This window comes from Bos javanicus, chromosome 4 (genome assembly GCF_032452875.1).
Source record: "Bos javanicus breed banteng chromosome 4, ARS-OSU_banteng_1.0, whole genome shotgun sequence".
Lineage (NCBI taxonomy): Eukaryota > Metazoa > Chordata > Mammalia > Artiodactyla > Bovidae > Bos > Bos javanicus.
The window spans coordinates 16,138,382-16,160,985 of NC_083871.1; the positions used below are offsets into that span (position 1 = coordinate 16,138,382).

General features: G+C 39.6%; 1 protein-coding gene across 2 annotated transcripts in view; it reads right to left on the reverse strand.

The window, feature by feature from the left end:
- Positions 1 to 22,604, reverse strand: part of COL28A1 (collagen type XXVIII alpha 1 chain) — a 179,841-nt gene that overhangs the window by 140,920 nt on the left and 16,317 nt on the right. For both annotated transcript variants that reach the window (XM_061413527.1, XM_061413526.1), the window contains exons 7-11: positions 20,557 to 20,598; positions 16,512 to 16,538; positions 11,250 to 11,294; positions 8,704 to 8,748; positions 7,684 to 7,737 (exon numbers count right to left, since the gene is read on the reverse strand). In XM_061413527.1, coding sequence (XP_061269511.1) covers positions 7,684 to 7,737; positions 8,704 to 8,748; positions 11,250 to 11,294; positions 16,512 to 16,538; positions 20,557 to 20,598 — 213 coding nt within the window. The remainder of the gene's footprint in view (positions 1 to 7,683; positions 7,738 to 8,703; positions 8,749 to 11,249; positions 11,295 to 16,511; positions 16,539 to 20,556; positions 20,599 to 22,604) is intronic.

Consider the following 22,604-nt stretch of genomic DNA (forward strand, 5'->3'; position numbering starts at 1 on the left):
TCTTTCACTTTCATCAAGAGGCTTTTTAGTTCCTCTTCACTTTCTGCCATAAGGGTGGTGTAATCTGCATATCTGAGGTTATTGATATTTCTCCTGGCAATCTTGATTCCAGCTTGTGCTTCTTCCAGCCCAGCATTTCTCATGATGTACTCTGCATATAAGTTCAATAAGCAGGGTGACAATATACAGCCTTGACGTGTTCCTTTTCCTATTTGGAACCAGTCTGTTGTTCCGTGTTCAGTTCTAACTGTTGCTTCCTGACCTGCATACAAATTTCTCAAGAGGCAGGTCAGGTGGTCTGGTATTCCCATCTGTTTCAGAATTTTCCACAGTTTATTGTGATCCACACAGTCAAAGGCTTTGGCATAGTCAATAAAGCAGAAATAGATGTTTTTCTGGAACTCTCTTGCTTTTTCCTGATCCAGCGGATGTTGGCAATTTGGTCTCTGGTTCCTCTGCCTTTTCTAAAATCAGCTTGAACAACTGGAAGTTCACAGTTCACATATTGCTGAAGCCTGGCTTGGAGAATTTTGAGCATGACTTTACTAGCATGTGAGATGAGTGCAATTGTGCGGTACTTTGAGCATTCTTTGGCATTGCCTTTCTTTGGGATTGGAATGAAAACTGACCTTTTCCAGTCCTGTGGCCAGTGCTGAGTTTTCCAAATTTGCTGGCATATTGAGTGCAGCACTTTCACAGCATCATCTTTCAGGATTTGAAATAGCTCAACTGAAATTCCATCACCTCCACTACCTTTGTTCATAGTGATGCTTTCTAAGGCCCACTTGACTTCACATTCCAGGATGTCTGGCTCTAGGTCAGTGATCACACCATCGTGATTATCTGGGTCATGAAGATCTTTTTTGTATAGTTCTTCTGTGTATTCTTGCCATCTCTTCTTAATATCTTCTGCTTCTGTTAGGTCCATACCATTTCTGTCCTTTATCAAGCCCATCTTTGCATGAAATGTTCCCTTGGTATCTCTAATTTTCTTGAAGAGATCTCTAGTCTTTCTCATTCTGTTGTTTTCCTCTATTTCTTTGCATTGATCGCTGAAGAAGGCTTTCTTATCTCTCCTTGCTATTCTTTGGAACTCTGCATTCAGATACTTATATCTTTCCTTTTCTCCTTTGCTTTTCACTTCGCTTCTTTTCACGGCTATTTGTAAGGCCTCCCCAGGCAGCCATTTTGCTTTTTTGCATTTCTTTTCCATGGGGATGGTCTTGATCCCTGTCTCCTCTACAATGTCACAAACCTCATTCCATAGTTCATCAGGTACTCTATCTATCAGATCTAGTCCCTTAAATCTATTTCTCACTTCCACTGTATAATCGTAAGGAATTTGATTTAGGTCATACCTGATTGGTCTAGTGGTTTTAGCATAATTTAAAAAATCTCACTCTTAGAATAAACTTGATTTTCCCTGCTGCAATGTTGCTGGTAATTCCAACTTACTTGAATTAATTAAGAACGCTGATACAATTTAAAAAAAAATAAAAACCTCTGACATCCTTCTGAAGACACTGCAGTAACTGAATCTGTCCCACATTAGTGCCCCACCTGACTGGGCATGTGGGTTAGCCTCAGCACCCTTTTAAGGGAAACACAGGCAGCACTTGGCTTCCTTGATCCATCAGAGCTTTCCTCTTGGCAGCCTCGGCACACTCATGCGCACATTCATACGCACGCGCGGCATGCCTCATCTGCTGAGGACCATATGTGTCAGATATTTGGGGAGGAAAATCATGTCTTGAAGCCAGTGGCTGACACACCACATGTCCTGGCAACCACTTGAAGTTGTCAGTATCAGTGGTCTCACATCAAATGAGTGAATATGTTCATTTAGAATCCTGGTGGGCAGATAGGCATGTGGGTCAAAGCCCTTTCCACAACAAGTATCGCTGGATTACTAACGATTCTTTCCCGGGCCCGGACAGGAATAGTATTTAGAGTTTGACATCCCTGAAGAAAAAGACAGTCACACAGTTTGGCAGCTCGGCTCTGATTATCCATTAGACAGATACTTGTCATTAAAATTGTAAAGTAATTCTTCGCTTTACACTGCTATGCACCAAGCAGTCACAACTTTGTTCAAAGGTATGAGCCTGCCAGGAGAACCAGAAGGCCCATTATTGGTTTTGGACAACTGGAAAAGCTGACATGTTTGAGTACCTTGAACTTAAAATGCTTTATTTACTTGAAGCCAAAAATGTAGTCATTCTGTTATTAAGAGATCTGTGGACTTAAAAAAACATTTTCTGTTTGGTTAATTATTCTCTGCTGGCAACTGTTGAGGTCTACATGTTTCACCTGATTTCCTTCCCATCAAGTTATAAAGAATTATATCCTATTAGAAATCATCATTTTCCAGTGGTTGAAAGCAATATCATGACGTTAGGGTATTTTTAGGCCTTTGAGTTGTGTGAGAGCTGAAATAAAACTACCCAAAGTTCTAGTGTAAGGAGAAAGTTTCAGCTTCTTCATGGTTGTTCATATATGTGGTATTTGAACTATTTCCAAACCATAGCTGAAATATTAGTGATGTTCAGTAGGTCGATCTACTAAAGCTACTAAGCTAACTTTAAGTCAAAACAAGTATTTAAATATTAATACTATAAAGGCAAAACTAAGAATTTTTGGTTTTGATCTTGCCGCAGGGCATTAGGGATCCTACTTCCCCGACCAGGAATCAAACCTTCACCCCCTGCAGTGGGAGTGTAGAGTCTTAACCACTGGATCCCCCAGGGAAGTCCCAGAATGTATTTTTAAAATTACTAAATCTTCATGGGGCTTCTCTGGTGGCTCAGTGTAAAGAATCCACCTGCTAATGCAGGAGACACGGGTTCAATCCCTGGGTTGGCAAGATCCCCTGGAGAATGAAATGGCAACCCATTCTGGTATTCTTGCCTGGGAAATCCCATGGACAGAGAAGCCTGATATTCTGCAGTCCATGGGGTCACAAAGAGTCAGACATGACTTAACAACTAAACAACAGCAACAAATCATCATTTATGATATATATATATATTCTAGTGAAAATAGTGACATTATAAAAAAAACATAAAATTCTAAGTTTATATATCTGAAACTGTGGGGGAGAAAACAATTAAGTTCCATGCCTGACTCAGGAGTAAGTGGAATTATAAATAAGGTATCAGGTCATTGAATGTACAAGAAGCTTTTGATGGGTTATGTCAACACTGTCCTGTTTCTATATATTATCCTAATATCTTGGAAGAATGGTCAAAAGTCCTGACTTTTGCACCCTTCTCTCTGATTCCTGTACAATCCCTTGTCACTGCCCTTCCCCCAATCTCTCAAACATTTCCAAAACCCTCAAAATCGACAATCTAAGTGATTCCATAGGTCCTACCTGTTTGACCTGTCTGCAGTATGATACTGTTGACAGCTCATTCCATGTAAGACCACTTCCTCATTCTTTCATTCAACAAATGCTTATTTTCTGCTGATCTTAAACATGAGTGTAGATATCATAATTTTTTTCTCTCTCAGATACGATAGTGGTACTCCTGAACTGTTGTCTCTAGATTTCCTGCTTTGGGTTTTTTCAAAACCGTAGTGGATCTGTATACATCTGTCTAATTCCTCTGCCAGTGGTTCGTATCTGAAAGAGGACTGACCATGTTTAAAGGTAGAGTGCACGGAAGCGATAAAGAATCTTGATTAGTACTCTTCCAGCTACAATGTACAGATGCATTCCTAGTAGCTGTTGTCAAGATAACCACTCCTATTTTAAACACTAACCTCTTTTCATAGAGCATTTTGAAGAAAATGAGTCATTGTGTAGGGATGTTTACTAGCTTTACAATTTTAATTTCAAGATCTGTACATTTAGCTTTCATTTACTTAATTTCCTTACAAGAACATCAACTCCTTAAAGAAGTATCTGTTGTGCTTGGGAACCTCAAAAAATGAGAAGGAACCATGACAGAGGTAGATAAGGAGGAGTAGGCTGTCCAAGAGTCATGTACAGTGGGCTAAATGCTTCATTTGCCCCCAATTCCACTAAAACCTACGTCTCACTTATTCATTAATACTAGGTCTGTTGTTTATTTTGGGGCGTAGATGGATGTTTGATTCACCAGTGATTATTTACTCTGACCATATCTATTTATTAAATTGGACCAGACTGGCACTGCCTCTGAGTTTTTGTAACATCTCAGAAGCTAAACTGAACATAAAGTAAGAGTACTTTGAGTTTCTTACACTTGAGTACCACACAAGAAGACACTGGTGTGGGAGTGTGGCGGGGGGTGGGGGAGTGGATCCCTAAAGAAAAATGTATGAACAGCCTCAAGTAGAACAATGGAAGAAGTTAAAATAAGGGAGGCAATTCATCTATTGAAAGAAATCAATGTATAATGTAAATATCACAGCAGTTTTAAGTTGTTTGAGGATTAGCATGTGTTACTTTGACACAAGGGAGTACATCAGGGATAATTCCTAAAGCCCTTTTGGCCCTAGCACTGAGCTCTCATGCTAGAATATTTCAGCAAGTCATAAGCTATTTCATGCTCAGACCACAGGGAGCAGTCCCTCCTCCCAGAGCACAAAGAGGGTCTTCTTGCAAAGAGCAGATCTGGGTAAGATTGGAGATGAAAACATCCTTCAGAAATAACCTCAGAAGGACATCAAGAAATGGCAAAAATTACCCAGTGTGGGCTTGGCACACCCAGCATTCTACTATGTTTATTTGTTCCAGACTAATTTTGGTTACTTGTTCTCTGTGATTTGAAAGGCCTGCCAGTCTCGAGCCATTCTTTCTAGTTATTGGAGGGCCCACTCTATGACTGGATGGAGTGGCTGCCTGACCCACAACAGCCCTTGGGAGGTGGCGTAGGGTTCGGAGGCCTTCAGTTTTTACCGAGAAAGAGCGTGGTGTCAGTTTGGGCCTAAGGATGTGGCTTCTCAGACACTTGTGCGATGACAGTTCTAATTGATTTTAGAGACTGATGGGATGATATTCTTATGAATAGCACTCTTGACCCTCATCTCGTCTGGGAAAGGCTGAGGTGGCCTCAAAGGCTTCATTCTGAGAAAGATCTATGTTTTGTTTCTAAGGTAACGAGGTCATTTAGGGCAGAATAGGAGGTACTTTACATATGGAAACTATTAATGACAGAAATGATGTATGAAACAGGGCCAGAATCACATTTTTCTTTGATTTCACACATGCTATTTTTTCCTTTTATTCTTTGGCCACCTTTTCTGCAAAGCCTTTGATGAAGAAAACCCAAGCACTGGAGCCACAGAACGGGATTGTCATTCATGAGAGAGACTATTCATAATTTCACATTCATAGACAGGCCTCATCTAGAAACTCCCATGGAATCTTTGCAAATGTTACAAGTCCAAAGGTTTCTATTTTAAGGTCTCATAAGAAACAAAATATTTGAAAACACACATTACTGGTTTCTTTTTCCCATGAGAGTCCTCTCCTTCTTTCCTTGCATTTTCAGATGAACATTATAACCAAGTAGACTATAACTCAACAGACTATTGTGGTGTGGTGTTTAGTCACCAAGTCATGTCCGACTGTAGCCCGCCAGGATCCTCTGTCCATGGGATTTTTTCCCGCAAGTATACTGGAGTGGGTTGACATTTCCTTCTCCAGGGGATCTTCCCGACCCAGGGATCAAACCCAGGTCTCCTGCACTGCAGGCAGATTCTTTACTGACTGAACTACTAGGGAAGCCCCAATAGACTATTGTTTCCAGCCATTTAATGATAATTTTACATTAAATGTCTTCACCACAATTTTGGGGGGAAAAAAAGAAACTTTTAAAAGAGAGGCTCTTGAAAAGTTGAAGTCCTCAGCTACTTTTGGAAAAATGACTCCTCTTATGGCAAAGTTGTGAAAGTCAAGAATGAAGTGTTACGTCAGAAAATTACAGCCTGCTTCAAAATACTTTACTCATTATATTTTCTTTCTAAGAATTAATGCCTTGTTAGAATAAAAAGCTAAATTATGTGGAAATAAACTCATTTTAAAAGAAAACTCTAAGTAGTAATCGTATGAGACATGAAGAGACATGATCAAGCAATCACGTTCTTACATGAACTGCCGTCAGCCATCTCCTGAAGTTGCATGTCCAGCTCCCAGCCCAGCATCTCCACAGATGCCCTGACTTCCAGACTTCACTTCTCATTTTCCAAAATAACAGCTTTGGGCTGGTATGATTTCTAATATCCTTCGTGACTCAAAATATCTATAATTCTATCACTGTTACAAACTTCAAATCTGATACCTGATTTTAAGCCTCTTTTTCATGAGCAGGTGAAAATTATCGTCTTAGGTGACCAAAGAATCCAAGAAATAAGTATGGATGTCAAAATATATATGTATATATTTTTTTGTTTGTTTGTTTGTTTGTTTTCCCCTGGCTGCAGGATTTTTACCTACGGCCAAAGCAATTTTGTAAAAAACTTCTACTCAGTATTCAAAAGAGCCATTTCTTTCCCCCAGAGAGAATTAATCCTAGGCAAGGACTGGAAAAGAGAGTTTCCCCAGATGAAGCTTAAGCACACACCCGCTGAGAAGCTCATTCTGTTTTAATTTGCCAATTAAAACTGCCCTGGGAAATCATGCGTTGTCATTATCTCATTAAAAATGCTATGTGTGACCTTCCCTTACCTCTCTCTGAAAAAAGAACATTCAAGTAGCCCACCGGCTCCCCACAACTTAAATTTAAGAGCACCCTTAAAAGACTGGCTTTACCTAGGGTCCTCTGGGATCCATCGTCTGCTCTTATTACTACCATAAATTCTACGGATCTCCAATCACTAACTCAAAATGTTTACTGGGTATTTACTGTATCTGAAATTTTCCAAGCATTGAGAAGTGTTTAAAAGGCACTAAAATGCCTGTTTTCTGCAAATTAATGGCAACTTTCATTGGAAAATAGGATCTTATAAACTGGTCTTTTAAAGATCCCTTCTATATCGTCTTTTGTTTCTATCTGACTTTTATTCAACCCCACCCTGGCTGTCTTGCCTGGTTATCTGTGGAATGAATTACAAGGCTGATACTGAGAGTTGAGATTGAAAGTGTTAGTTGCTCAGTCATGTCCGACTCTTTGCAACCCCATGGACTGTAGCCCACCAGGCCCCTCTGTCCATGGAGGAGTGGGTAGCCATTCCCTTCAATCCCAACCCAGGGATTGAACCCTGGTCTCCTACATTGCAGGCAGATTCTTTACTATCCGAGCCACAGGGTTACACTCTTTAAATTAAAAAGCTTAATTTTTGTTGATATGAAAGTTATAAATCCCCTTTACTTATCAGTTGTATACTGAGTTCACATTACCTGTGGGCAATAGAGCGATTTCAATTGTGTTATTTATTACTACTTTTCAATTTCTAGTGAGTCATAAAATGACTAAAAGCTTGGAGTAAGATGGAAACTCTACAGAAATTCTGGATAATGGCTCACATTTAATAACGCCCCTTTGAGTAATATAATAATAATAAATGAAAAACTATGACACTAGCATCCTACATAGACTTAAACATGATTCTGTGTGTGACACCTGCAGATTATTACGTTTTCCAAAAGATTCATCCTCAAAGAATCCACGGACTCCTGTTTAATAAAAACATGTAGCCCCATAGGTCAATAGGGGAAAGGCACTCTGCCTATCTGTAACCGACGGGGATGATTACCTTATTGCCTTGAAATCCCTTCGGGCCTGGATCCCCAGGAGGTCCAGCGATGCCCTGCTCCAGGATGAAGACCAAGAATTAGTTCTGCATACAAAAGGCCAACGCAGAGTGAATCTTTCATAAGGATCCCTAGAGATCCTGGAGTTGAAGTCAGGACTGTCTGACTCAGAGTTAAGTGAAGGTTACACACATGGAGAAATGGGATGAGATAAAATGCCCTGTGTCAAACACATAGCTTCTAAAACAGTACCTAAGCTGACAGCGAACATTTATTGATGAGCTATTCATTTTCTACACCTGTGCTTCCAACATTATTCCTGTGCTGGGCCACTTTCTGGAAAGATCTTGGTTAAACAACAGCTTTTAAAAATATGTATTAATATCCACGGCATATAACTGAAAATTGGAGTGTCCAATGACCCTTTGATAATAATCAGTTACTGCCCTGCCCTGACACAATTCCAGACCAGAACAAAGAAGATGATGGTTAACAAGATGCCATCTAGGAAATTGGGGTAAAGGTATAATTTTCAGTAGACTTTTTGAAATGCTGAAATTAGCTCTTTATGCATACACACACTCCTCCCATTACAAGTTTAGACAAGGCAAGTCCCCAAACTGGAAAAAACTGATTCAAATCATTTTCTGGAAGAATCATTGCATGTTATTGAGCAGTGACTATTTATGATGGAACAATACAAATGCTGTAATTTAGATAAAATGCATAGCTTTCCCAGCAGCAGTGCAAACATAGGTACATTCTGTTTTCAATTGCTTTGACATTATGCTTTTATCTTCCTAGACTCTAATTTTTTTGTTGTTGTTAACTTTTACTCTTTAGCTACTCACTAAGTAGACTCACCTGCTGGTAACTATCTTGAGGGAGCCTGGATTATTCAAAATACTGTAATTACCTGGGAATCTTTTGACTAAATTGGTAGAGGGTACAAGTGGGCAAAGGGATTTTAAAAGCTTCCTAGATGATTCTAATAGACTTAGATTTGGTTTTCACTCCCTTACCTGAATTCCTCTGGGTCCCTTTGGTCCATTTGGTCCTGGGGATCCCTGTGAAATAAAATTAGTAGTAAGATACTCTAAATATCTATTTAGTTTGCAGTGATCTTAGGTGGCACAGAAGGGACTTTATTCTCAGTAATGGCCAGTCTTTGCAGCTTATCCAAACATCAGATTCATTGTTAACAAAATGGTAATTATTAACAAGCCACCTTGGTTTCCAGTTTTCCTTTAGTAAGAAAATCCATGAAACCACAGTTTTGGATTAAGTCTTTGCCTATATGTATTTGACATTTTGATCAGAATTTTTAAAATGTATTTCTTAAGAATTCTTAGAAAGCAGTATACTTTGTGGAATTCGTATTCTTCCAACAAGGCAATATCAGTTAAATTAAGTGAGTTTCCACAATATATACATCACTCTTTTCCCCATCTTCAGGACATGGAACTTGGCAAAACACAGTTTATACTTAATACTCTTCTAACAAAATATTTCAATATGTCTGTTAACTAGGAAGCCCTTTAAAGTTTCTTTTTATAAGAGTATAATCTAGTCTCTCTTTTCTCAAATTTCTAATTTTTTTAATTACCAAAATGTAACCTATTTATAATAGTTATACCATGACAATTATAGAAAAAAGTAAATTCATGGACAACAATCACACAGAGGCAACTGCTGTTAACATTTTAGGCATGTTTTCATACAATATTGTTCCCAATAGATTTTTTTCTTTAAATAATTTGATCAAAATGTATATCAAATTTTGTGTCCTACTTATCTGGTCTTCCATTCGGTCAAAAATATTTTGCATGTCATTAAAAACTCTTAGTAAACGGAATAATATCTAAGAATGTGAATCTATCATAATTATAATTACTCATTTCCCCAGTTTTGACATTTGTTTCCGATGATTTCTATTGTTAGCAATATTATAGTGAATATCTGTGTGTATAAATCTCTGTTCAACTTCTGATTTATCCCTGAGGATAATTTCCCAGAAGATGATGATTGGCAAAGAACTTGAAGCACATTTAAGGCTCTCTCTCACTTTCTTTTGTCTCTCCACATATGGAAAGATAAAGGAACATTTCCTCCATAAAGTGTGTTCAGATTTTCATTCCCACTACCTGAGTAGAGAGAATACATCTTCATTTTATAGAACCCCCATCAATACTGAGTATTATGTATTACTTTATATTTTTAATATTTTATTGCTAAAATATTTTAATGTTTTAAATTTTACTTCTCTGACTGCTTATATGTTCATTTATTATCCATTTATATTTTCTGTTTTATGTTTTTTCCTGTTCTTTGTACATTTTACATGTAAACTTACATGAACTCATTATGTCAAGGACATTATATTTCTTTGACTTTAGACATGCCTTTTTTCAGATTTTTACATCTCTGATATTGGAATACATGATACAATCAATGCCATCTTACATTTATAGTCAGTACTTTTCTTTCTTTCTAGCACTGAAAATAATAGGGCATTTAACAATCCCTGGCATCTTAGTCAATGAACGACTTTAAATCTTTGTCAGCCATTTTTATTTCACAGAGTTTTCCCAGTTATTGTTCGACTTTCATTTCTGTTCCGTGTGTCCCTTCTTCAGTATTTTCAAGTCCATGTCCATCTCCCGTTTTCAGTTATTCTCTGGGAAGAATCCATTCATTATCACACCTTTCATTTTTCCCAGAGATAATTACCAAGCCTACATTTTTCAGATTCACCTGTCCTTTAACTCTACAGTAGTTTAAAAGCTTTCAGAAAGTTCAAGCTATTTAGTATATAATAGGCCAGGGTCACTATTTTCTGCTTTTCTTCTTACCTTCTGCCTCATTTTCTCTCCTTGACTCTTCCCATAATTAAAAGATGGATACTGAAGCGCTTCATTATGTTGGTGGCATGCTGTTAACAGTTAATTGTAATGAAAACTATTTACTTTCACTCTGTACTTTTTTGGATCCTTTATCATGTTTCAAATACACTATGTATTTCTGGTCCATTAAGGAACTCCTTAACATTTTAATGCTGTCTCCAGTTTACATATTTTATTCATATTTATTTTCTAATGAAGGTAAATAACTACTCAGTTATCTGTGGTTGGCTGCATTTTCAGTTTCAAACCCCTTTCTATGTCTAGTTCTTCCCTATTATTGAAAAGTAGTTCATTAACTTATTTCATAGTGTTCATTCTATTTTCGAAGGTGCTTGTTCTCAGGGTTTAATTTACATCTGGAAAACTATTCCACTTTGATCCAATTGGATCTTGAACTGACTTTGCCAGTTAAGTTACTCTTTCACCATTAACATTTAGTGGGCCTGGTCTCAAAGGTTAGGGTGCCACAGAGGCGTGTGTGGGCTCCATTAACTAAAGTTAGGGGTGGCTTTGTTTTCTGCTTCATGTTTCACAGATGTGAAAATTGAACGGTGACGCTCTAATTCCAGTAGTGAGAGCAACATTATGCTTCCCAGGATTTCCTCTTTAGGAAACTCATTCCCAAGAGATCACAGCTGTTAGCATTTTAAAAGCATGTTCCTTACTTTGTCACCCTTTATGCCGGGTTTACCACATTCTCCACGTTCACCCTAAAAAATAAATACACAAGATAAAGACGACGGTCATTCAGTGTTAGGATTCTTTTTATAAGATTCCCAGCAGAATCTTATGACAGCAGTCTGATGAATTAAACACAATTTTATCCTCAATACTGTGGGTTGTTTGGGCATTGAACTCTGAAAAATTTTATCCTTGAGTCATTCCTAACTTGACAGAATCAAATTAGTAATACCACCTAATGAGGCTTCACATTTTTGAGACATGGATGAAATTAAGAGGAAAGAAACCAAGGCTTAATTAGCATCTACCATATATTATATGCCCTTTGCATATATGTGATTTAATTGAATCCACATTACAGCCCAATGAGATCAGTTTTGCCATTCCTTTTTTTTTCTTTTTTTGCAATTTGATCTTTAGATGTCTTTTTTTAATTGACATATAGTTGACTTGCAATATTAGATTAGTTTCAAGTGTACAAGATAGTGACTCAACGTTTTTATAGATTCCACACCATCCAAAGTTATTCTAAAATATTGCCTATATTCCCTGTGACTTATTTATTTTATAACTGGCAGTTTGTACCTCCTAATCCCCTTCACTTTGATCTTATTTTATACCTGAGGAAACTGAAGCTCAATAAGATAACTTCACTCCATCACTGAGCTAGTAAAGAAGAGTCAAGGTCTGAAACCAGGTCTACTCAGACTCAGAGATCCTGTTCTTTCCACAACACCACATGCTCTGGCCTGAGCACCAACTTTGATCAATTAGTAGCGTTTGCCTAGAAATCCATGAGGAAAAGGTTCTGACTTGACAGAGAAGGGAGCCACAATGAATGAGCAAGGTCTGCACTGAGAGAGAGAGTCAGGGGTGGTGGCAAGCGTGCTGTGTGTTTTCCATCACCTCAGCCTACGGTCCTGCCTTTCCTGGAATATTAATGGGGGAAAAAATTAACATTTAAATGATGCTTTACTGTTTATTATTAGTGTTATTTTACAGACATTATCTCAGTTAATCTGACATCGATGTAAATCATTTAAATCACTGATGTAAATCTTTAATCATTTAATAATGTAAATCATGTCTGAGGTAGATAGTATTAGCCCAGTTTCACAGAATGAACATTTGTGATTTAAATGTAACTTGCTCAGATAGAATGAGAACTGGGGCCTCTGAATACTAATCCATTATATCAGACTTCTAAGACTTTTAATAATTAGAATTTAAAGGTAACAAAGTCAATTAGAAAAACAACTAAAGTTAGAATTTTCAAAGTGTGTTCATGTATATATTTATTTATTCTGAGCCTCCAGGCAATTCATATTTTTAAGAGAAGGCAGTTCTGTTGGGGAGGTTAAATGATTTACGTCAATGTCCATGCCAGCCAATGACTTAATCCAGTGCCGTCACTACGAGTTTCTGTTTCTGCTGCTGTTTTATTATCTCTGTGCTGCTCTAGAGCATGCGTCTTGAACTGCTAATACACAATGACATAAGCAACTTATGCTAGCGTGAACGTCACTGCCCTGCTTCCTTCATTAAGGAAATCTTGCTATGAAAAATGTCAGCTAAGCTAAACTGGACGTTTAGTGATACAGTGGAGTTATACTCTGCTGCAAGCTTCAGCTCAACACAAAATAGCAACAGTTTGCAGGTTGACAGCCAACCTGCTGACCACACTTTGCTCTAAGAAGGGAAATGATAATTGTGACCACCAATTATGGATGCAGAGTGTGTGCCAAAATGTCTTGATGTTATTGCTAATCCCCACAACAGCCTTGCATGGCATATATGTCTCCATTCATCACAAGGAAAATGAGGCTCAGACAGATTAAGCAGCTTGTTGATGACCACAGTCTTGAGTCTGTTAGACACCCAAGTCCGTGTTCTTCCTCAACCACCCAGAGCTGCACAGGGCATGCTGCCATGGTCTGCAAGTTACTCTTCACTAACCTGACACCTCTGCCTGGGGTCCTGCCTGGTATATTGCTGGCATCTGCAGCAGGCAAGAGGGAGGTACAATTTTTAGATCCAACTATGCCTCTATTCAGAAGCAATCTGTCCTCTCTCCCCTTCATATTGTGAGTCAGCCCAACCCAGGAAAAACTGAGCTTTCCCTGAAAACAAGCTGAACATTTATTTCTCAATGCAAATGGAAAATCACTCTTGAAGAATCAATTAGAAAGCAATTAATTTATTGTTGTGGAGTAAAATGAGTGGAATTAAATATGAATGGAAATAAAATGAGCCAACCACCAAAATATAAAACAGAAAAGTACTGTAAATATGCTCAAAATTCTTTTGGCTAAAAACTCACTTTCCATTTGTCCAGACAGATTTGTTAGCTACAGGGTCCTGAGAGGCAGCATTGGTTTGGGGGTCGATTCCCATCAATGAAAATACTGTACTCATGTTATTTGCCTCTGCAAAGGCATTTTCTTCTTTGGTGGGCTCAGTAATCCCTGTGGAATGGTCACAGTTACAAAGTTCCTGAGAGCAAGCACTTCAGAAAATTCTGAATGGATTAGCTCTGTTCCCAGCCTCCAATTTCTGATGCTACTTCTCCTGGTGAAATTCTGGCTTGAATGTGGATAGTTCAGGGTCCTTTCACTCTGACATCTTCTATTTCACTTTCCAATCACCCTGTAAATTGTTTGTTTAGTCATAAGCCATGCCTGACTCTTTTGAGACCCCACGGACTGTAGCCTACCAGACTCCTCTGTCCATGGGATTTCCCAGGCAATAATAGTAGAGCAGGTTGCCATGTCCTTCTCCAGGGGATCTTCCTGACTCAGGAATAGAACCCACATCCCCTGCATGGGCAGGTGGATATTTTTTACCACTGAACCACCGAGAAAGCCTGATAAATTAGGGAGGCCTGCATTGATCCAGTTCTATACAGATGAAAAAAACAGGCATTCTAAGATATTGAGTTGTTCATGTTCTTATGGCCAAGTACAGAATCATGGCATTTCTTACACTCTTCCCCTTTAAGGCCTAACATTTCCAGTTTAGGAATGTATTTATTTGCTTGTATGTAGGTTTAACTCTAATGTTTACAAGGGCCCTGGGGCAAGAGTGCAAGCAGAGGCCCACATACCATGTATCTAAGCAGCTGAAAGTTAGAAGTCAAGCTAATAAACTAGTACTGTTCTAACTTCCTTTCTTGGCAAATGAACCTACAAAAGGAGTAAAAAGTTAAAGGAGTTTTGGAATTCCTCAGAGGTCCACGTGGGAGACCTTTGCCCACGACCTACAGCCCAGCTCCCACTGCACTTCCCATCTCCAGCCCCTTCCACAGCAAAAGAAGCTATGAGTGTGTGTCTGTGAAGGTGCCTGAAGCAGCATAACAAAGCCCCCTCCATGGGCCCCTCCTGCCCCAGCAAAGCTTCCATTTGGTTTCCCTCAGGGCTAGGAAGACGATGGACATGGGGAACAGGTTTGTGTGAGCCTTTGAAGCGGGCTCAGGCCATTTGGCAGGGTCTTCTAGGGTGTTTGTTACCCAGAGTATGATCCGGGAGGAGGGGGCATGGGCCTCTCACCCTGCAGACTCCTGGCTCCGTCACGAGTGAGGAGATTGGAGGGGACCCAGAACAGGACCCTGTAACGCAGGCCTTGGACTTCCCTGGTGACTCAGATGGTAAAAAATCTGCCTGCAATGTGGGCATCCAGGTTCGATCCTTGGATCAGCAAGATCCCCTGGCTACCCACTCTAGTATCCTTGCCCGGAGAATTCCTTGGACAAAGGAGCCTGGTGGGCTGTAGTCATGGAGTCGCAGAGAGTCAGACACAACTGAGCGACTAACACTTTCACTTGCTCAGGTCTGAGGGTTTTAAGACAGAATGAATAATAGCGACATGTTCTGATTTTAAATAGCTTATCTGACAAGGTGAGCATATAATAATAGCAGCATAAACTTAGGAATGAACAACTGCTGCTGCTGCTAAGTCGCTTCAGTCGTGTCTGACTCTGTGCGATCCCATAGATGGCAGCCCATCAGGCTCCCCCATCCCTAGGATTTTCCAGGCAAGAGTACTGGAGTGGGGTGCCATTGCCTTCTCCAATGAACAACTGAACACTCTCAAAGATTTCTGAACTCCAGTCTAACACATTCATTTCTTTTGAATCACTTTGATGTCATAATTAGGAGATCCAACCAGTCCATTCTGAAGGAGATCAGCCCTGGGATTTCTTTGGAAGGAATGATGCTAAAGCTGAAACTCCAGTACTTTGGCTACCTCATGCGAAGAGTTGACTCATTGGAAAAGACTCTGATGCTGGGAGGGATTGGGGGCAGGAGGAGAAGGGGACGACAGAGGATGAGATGGCTGGATGGCATCACTGACTCGATGGACAAGAGTTTGGGTGAACTCTGGGAGTTGGTTCTGGACAGGGAGGCCTGGCGTGCTGCGATTCATGGGGTCTCAAAAAGTTGGACACGACTGAGCGACTGAATTGAACTGAACTGAACTGATGTCATAATTTGTAATTTCCAAATAATCATAAAATAACAACTCATAACCTTTGTCAAATTCACTTCTCCTGCAAGCTCTACCTAGATGATTGACAAAATGAAATAAGTAGTTCTTTACTGCTTAAGCAGGATGATCCATCCTCTTTCCCCCAGTAGACAGTCTTATGTCTATGTTTCATAGGGAGCTAAGTGCCAAGGGACTAGCCTAATTGTAGTATTGCTGTATCCTCTTGTACATAGAAACTTTTGGGCTGGATACTTGTGATGCATGGCTGTAAAAGTCAGGATTCTCTATTGAAAACAATTCATATTTGCAGGGCTAAGAGAGACTGGATTCTGATCTCAGGAATCTTGGGCCACCTTCCATTCTTTATAGCATATACCCATATCTTAAGTTCTATTATTATTTTATGTTAACAGAGTTAAAAATGTAATTAGGAATTTGAGAATCCAGACTTCCAAAAATAAGGGAAAATAACTTTTATTAAGTATAGAAATGAGCTTCCTGGACAATAAAGTATCTGCCTGCAATACAGGAGTCCTGGGTTCAATGCCTGGGTTGGGAAGATCCCCTTGAGAAGGAAATGGCAACCCACTCCAGTATTCTTGCCTGGAGAATCCCATGGACAGAGGAGCCTGGTGGGCTACAGTTCATGGGGTCGCAAAGAGTCCAACACGACTAAGCAACTAACACACATACACGAATATATAAATACAGTTATGTTTCTGTTTTTCTTTATGAAATTCTATTTGTTGCTACCAACTTACCTTCTCACCCTTGTACCCAGGGATTCCCTAATTAAAAAAGAAAAGTAGAATACGGTATTAGAAGGCGTAGTTGGAGGAAGTATCTGATACTTTTCATTTATAAAGTATAACAAAGCACATTTGTACAGTCTTGGAAAGTAAGACCAGGTAAAGATAAGCTCGTTCACTTATCTTTGCTCTTAGGGAATGTGTATATAGTAGAGGGAAGAAAAGAACCTATGTTTCCTTTTATTATAGTCTATTCTTAGTTCCACATATTTTTTTCAAGCCCAATTTCTTACCCTTTCGGCCAGAGCTAAAGGAGAGACTATACACTGAGACTCACTGTAGCAGGGACAACCTGTAACAGCCCTTTCAAAATTGTCCTATTGACGTTTGAACTATGAACTCTCACAGCTGAGGGTGTTCCATGGAGACTGTTAGAGAAATTGGCTTTGGAAACGAGCTGAGATAATGACCTTTAAAATACCCGTAAATATTTATATCCATTCAGGTCCTCCTTTCAAAATCAGTCTCGAATATAGAGCATCACGGAAATGAATGGTTCCTTTGTCAACCCTGGTGAGACAGTGGCCTTTAAGTTACTATATTTTATCCCGCGCTAAATGAGGGGCTGGTGATTCTGCAGCTCTTGTGTGTCAGTCTTGGGAACCCTGCACAGCCTTCTCCGTTGTGTCACTGCCCACAGTCCTTTAAGTAACACGACACTGAATTTTAACCTGATTGGGAAATTACCAGCTTTAAGCAACACCAAGTCTTTAATTGGATCGAGTGTCTTTTTCACACAACTACAGTTTCCAAGTATAAAAATAGAATTGCAAGGCATATTTTTAAATGAGCTGGAGAAACCAGTGGAATAAACAAGATGTAAGTGTAGTTACATGTGAGTCAGAGTACAAAATTTTGTTGTGTAGGACTTTTTTACAAAAGATAAAAAGGAAAACTTTAGGAAACAAGTAACACTTCTCTCCAAATGTGCAGTCACTGAGAAATTGAAGAGTAAAACTAGTAAAACGAAGGAAATGTTATGGTACAATTTAATCCATGTTGGAAACGCTTATTCACGTAAATGGTTTAAGGTTTAGTATAGTGCTTAAAGTTAAAGGCCATAGTTAAACTGGTGTTCTTTATAAAAACAATTCATGTCTGCAGCACTAAAAAAAAGCTGGACTTCCCATCTCAGGAATCTTGGACTTCCCATCTCAGGAACCTTCTAACCCACCATCATATTTAAAATCCTGTCATCATTTTATGTTCAGAGAGGTGAGATTGTATTTAGGAAGGAGCCAATACAGTTTACAAAAATAAAGGAATATTATTTTTTATAGTATAATTTTTTTCCTGTTTTATTTTCTTGTTTTTTTTGTGTTTGTTTTCTTTTTAGTTTTTTCCCTGAAATCCCTGGTTTTACTTGCTAGTTTTAAAATACTCAAATTTAAGGCAGTCAACGCTGTGCTCATTGGTCTCTGCAAAATTTGTTTCTGACTTTCCTATTTCTATTAATGGTACCATCGTGTTTCAAATCAGACAGAAATCAAAAGTTTATTATCATCTTGTCTCTCTACTTGCCCCTTCCATGCTTTTAATCCAACCAATTAAAATTCTCCAACAGCTTCCAGGACACTTAGTTTCATACAGAGGTTATTGTTTTTTGGTAATTACACCTATGTGTATAATCAATGTTGTTTTGTGTTTTTTTTGGCCACAGCATAGGAACTTTTCTTGGCCAGGGATCGAACCCATGCCTCATGCAGTGGAAGCGCAGAGTTTCCACCCCTGGACCTTCAGGTGGGCCCCAGGGCCCTTAGTTACAAATCAAGGCCCATGTGATCCAGCCCCTGCCTACCTCACAGCCTCATCTCCTACCCCCGACTCTCCCTCAAGCTCTGGCTCTCTTGCCATTTCCTGGGCCCCCCAAGCTTCTTCCGCCTCAGTGCTTCTGTACCTACTGCTCTTTCTGCCTAGGAGCCCATGTGACCTTGTTTGCATTTTCATCACTGACTCGATGGACATGAGTTTGAGCACGCCCTGGGAGTTGGTGATGGACAGGGAGGCCTGGTGTGCTGCAGTCCATGTGGTCACAGAGTCAGACGTGACTAAGTGACTGAACTGAACCTTCTCACTGACTGGAATTCTTATTCACTGATTCACCTATTGATCGCCTCCTGCTGCGTGAACACTTCATGAAGCATGATCTCTCTACCTTGCTCACCTCCATTTCCCCCTCACCCAGTATAGGGCCCAGCACATAGCAAGCGCTCAGTAAATCTTGCTGAACAGCTGAGGTAGAGTTAGTCACCACATCCCCGCATTTCTGCACCTTCGTGGTTCTCACAGTGTTCCCCTCCTTTCTGTTTTGTCGTCACCGTAGCTCAGTTCTGTCCAATATAACGTGAGCCACATATGTCATTTTCAGTTCCTTCATAGCCACTTCAAAAATGTAAGAATTAACAGGTGAAATTACTTTTTAATAATATGTTTTATGTCTCCTAACAGGTCAAAATTCTGTCATTTTAACACATGATCAATATTAAAAAATTATCAGTGAGATATTTTCTGTCTTTTTTTTTGATACTGAGTCATCAAAATTCAGTGTGCAGTTCGTTCCTCCAGCACACCTCCCCTCCGGCTTGCCTGTCTTGACCACCAGTTGAGCACACATGGCCGGAGACTCACATTGGCCAGAGCAGCTCTAGCTAATTACCGTCCCTGTTACTTCTCATGCAGCCTGTAGCAACAAACCTCTTCAAAGTAAACGTTCTGCTTATCCCCACTTCAGTTTTGCTTTCAGAGCCAGGCCCAATTAATCTTCTAAAACCACAGCTCTGGGGCCGTGTGCCTCATCTAAATCTCACGGGGAGTCCATCACCCAGCAAAGCCCAGCCTTCCAGGCATCAGGGGTCACCCACTCGGCCCCTCAGGCTGTGTCTGCCAACACTCCTCTTGAGGCCCCATTTCGCCATTCCTCACTCACTGCCCTCCCCCTGGTTGCTGCTCACAGCGCTCTCCAGCTGCAATGCCTACCCCTCCACCTCCCGGTCTGTCTTGATCTGACCTGGTCCTTCCCTCTTAACTCGTGAGGGCTCATCCCATAGAACCCACCCTGACAGCTCTGGTTTTCTCTGAATGCCCATTTATACATAATATTTGACACATGAAATTTTTACAATGTTTACATTCTGCTTCATATTATAGCTGTTTTACCTCTCCTCTGAGATAATGGATTTTCCTGAAAATAAGTACTTTGTCTTAATTTTATTTTCACTAACAGTATGTTTTATACATAGAACATACCTAAAATAAAGTCTTTCCTGAATGAATAACACAAATTTCTGAAGGAATTTCCATTGAGCTTATCAAGCTTTCTATCAAATTTCCCATGACATTGATTACAAATGCCAAGAGAAGTGTTTTTTAAACCTCTGGGTCTGAGTCCTGGGCTTTTTCATCCAAGGGGATAAGCTGAGAGAGAAACATAATACAGCTTCCTTTTAAGTTCCTGTATACCTCTCTGCTATTTGCTACACCACTGCAGTTCTCCAGGAAAATGCAAAAGAAGAAATGTATAGTAATTATTTCTCAGTTGTTCAGTCTCTGACTTCATCTAATTTTAAGGATGATAAATCAACTAGAATGATCTCTTCTTTTGCCTGTAGAATTGGATTTACAAAACCGTAGTTGGGATGATGTAATTCTTAGGCTCCCTGGATCTTTAAATTAATCTTTTTATTTTTTATAAAAAGCACAAGAAGCAAAGCAAAATATTTTTCTCATTGGAGCCTTTCACAAATCTCAACTTGAGCATCAAGGGGCGTCATGTGGTGGAGCACTCTGTCCCATCCTCACTCCTTTTGGACAGAGTATTTTCTCCTCACATTGCAGCTTCTGAGATCATAATCTGTCTGATTGCCTGTCTGAGCCATCCAGAGCACAGGTAGACATAAATCATTTTTGCACTTGCACTGCAGGGGTCACAATGACCCATTACCGAATCTTCGCATCCTGGGATTACTTTCTTAGGAAGGCATTTCAGTCATGTGCATACCCCTGGGCCTCTTTCTCCAGGTTCCCCTTTTTGAGCATCACCCTGCGACAAGAAAAAATTCAGTCAAAATTCCACCGCCCTGCAGAGCAAGTGATTGCTCAATAAAATGCACTCTTCAGAATTCCCAGATTAATAGGTCAACCCAATGGGGAAAGTATCTTTGACCTTGACCACTGACTGACATTCTCCCCATGCAGTCTAGGGAAGAAAACAGCGGTTCAGATAGCCTTTGCCCTTTGAAGTGAAGCCAGACGTACAGGGTACAGAATGCAGGTATGTTTTCACAGCTTGGGCCGAGATTCGCATGCTAGTTTAACAACACGGCCGTTGTTCTCAAATAGACCATTGTACCCTCTCTTGGAGCCAGGCACTCTGGCTTTTCTCCAAGGGGCTTTGGAATATTTTCCAAAATGTCCTGAAGACTGATTGCTTGATTTCAGCAAGACTTAGGAAAATATATTATGTGGCACACAATTACAAGCCAAATAAATGAAATAGTCACAAAGACTTACAACAGGTATTTAACAAAACAAAAAAGAAGACGTGATGGCATTCATTCAGATCCGCAGAAAGTGGGAGAGTGTAGGGGTGTGAGTGTGTGTGTGTGTTGTAAAGCCACCCAAGAATACTTTATGTTCCCTCTCTTTGGCAAGCAGGCAATTGGCAAAAACGCTCTCATGCATCTACCTTATTATATGTTCCATTAACGCCCTAAACCTATTCTCAGAAATGGAGTTACTGGGATTAAAATTTTGAACATTTGAATGCTTCTTATGTAGTCCCTAATTGATTCCCAAAATGTTTGCGTTTGTGCCGTTACCCTTGCAATGAAGAAGAAAGTACTTTCATCACCATATTGCTAGTTATTATTGTTTTAATTATATGTTAGTTACTTTAAGAAACTTTTTAAAATTTAAAATATGGAAAAAAAACAATATGAACTAGATATGAACTATGTGAACTTCCCTCCACCCCCCACCTCCAAAACACCCCAAGAGCCTTGGAGTCCAAAGTTTCTAAAATGTGAATAATTAGTATTAAAGGGCACCTCATTGTCAGTCTTTAAATTTCATCCATTACCCAGTGAAATTAGACATTTTTCTATTTCTTTATTCCCTGGATTTATTTCCTCTCTTGAAAACTGTTCGTGTCCTTTGACCATTTAATTATTCATTTCTCACCTATTTTATAAAGTCGTTATGCGTTACAGCAGGGATTCCCAGGTGGTGCTTGTGGTAAAGAATCCTCCTGCCAATGCAGGAGACTAAGAGACATGGGTTCGATTCCTGGGTCAGGAAGATCCCCTAGAGAAGGAAATGACAACCCACTCCAGTATTCTTGCCTGGAGAATCCCATGAACAGAGGAGCCTGGTGGGCTGCAGTTCACAGGGTCATAAAGAGTCAGACACACCTGAAGTGACTTAGGACATCAGACGGATGCATTGTAGCAATTACATCAATGTCCATTGTATTGGACATAAACATTTCTGTACAGGTCTTCCTCTTTATTTTAATTATTGTTTTTCATTGAATACAATTTTTCTTTAAATTTTCACCTGGTTACATTTCCTAATCTGTCTCCTATGATTCCTTCTGTTCTCTTGAAAGACCATCCCAACAATGATATAATTTTTTAAATCAAAGATTTTCTTTTTTGGATGGCACACAAAGAAAAGAATTAAGGAATTCATAAAGGAGTTTTAATTCTTAAAACTCAAGTGCCAACAGCAATGTGTTTTGGAATATGTATTAGTGATTCATGAAACATTGTAGTACTCAATTTAGACCGCCATTATTTAAGAATCCCACTGCTGGGCACACACACCGAGGAAACCAGAAGGGAAAGAGACACGTGTACCCCAATGTTCATTGCAGCACTGTTTATAATAGCCAGGTCATGGAAGCAACCTAGATGCCCATCAGCAGATGAATGGATAAGAAAGCTGTGGTACATATACACAATGGAGTATTACTCAGCCATTTAAAAGAATACATTTGAATCAGTTCTAATGAGATGGATGAAACTGGAACCTATTATACAGAGTGAA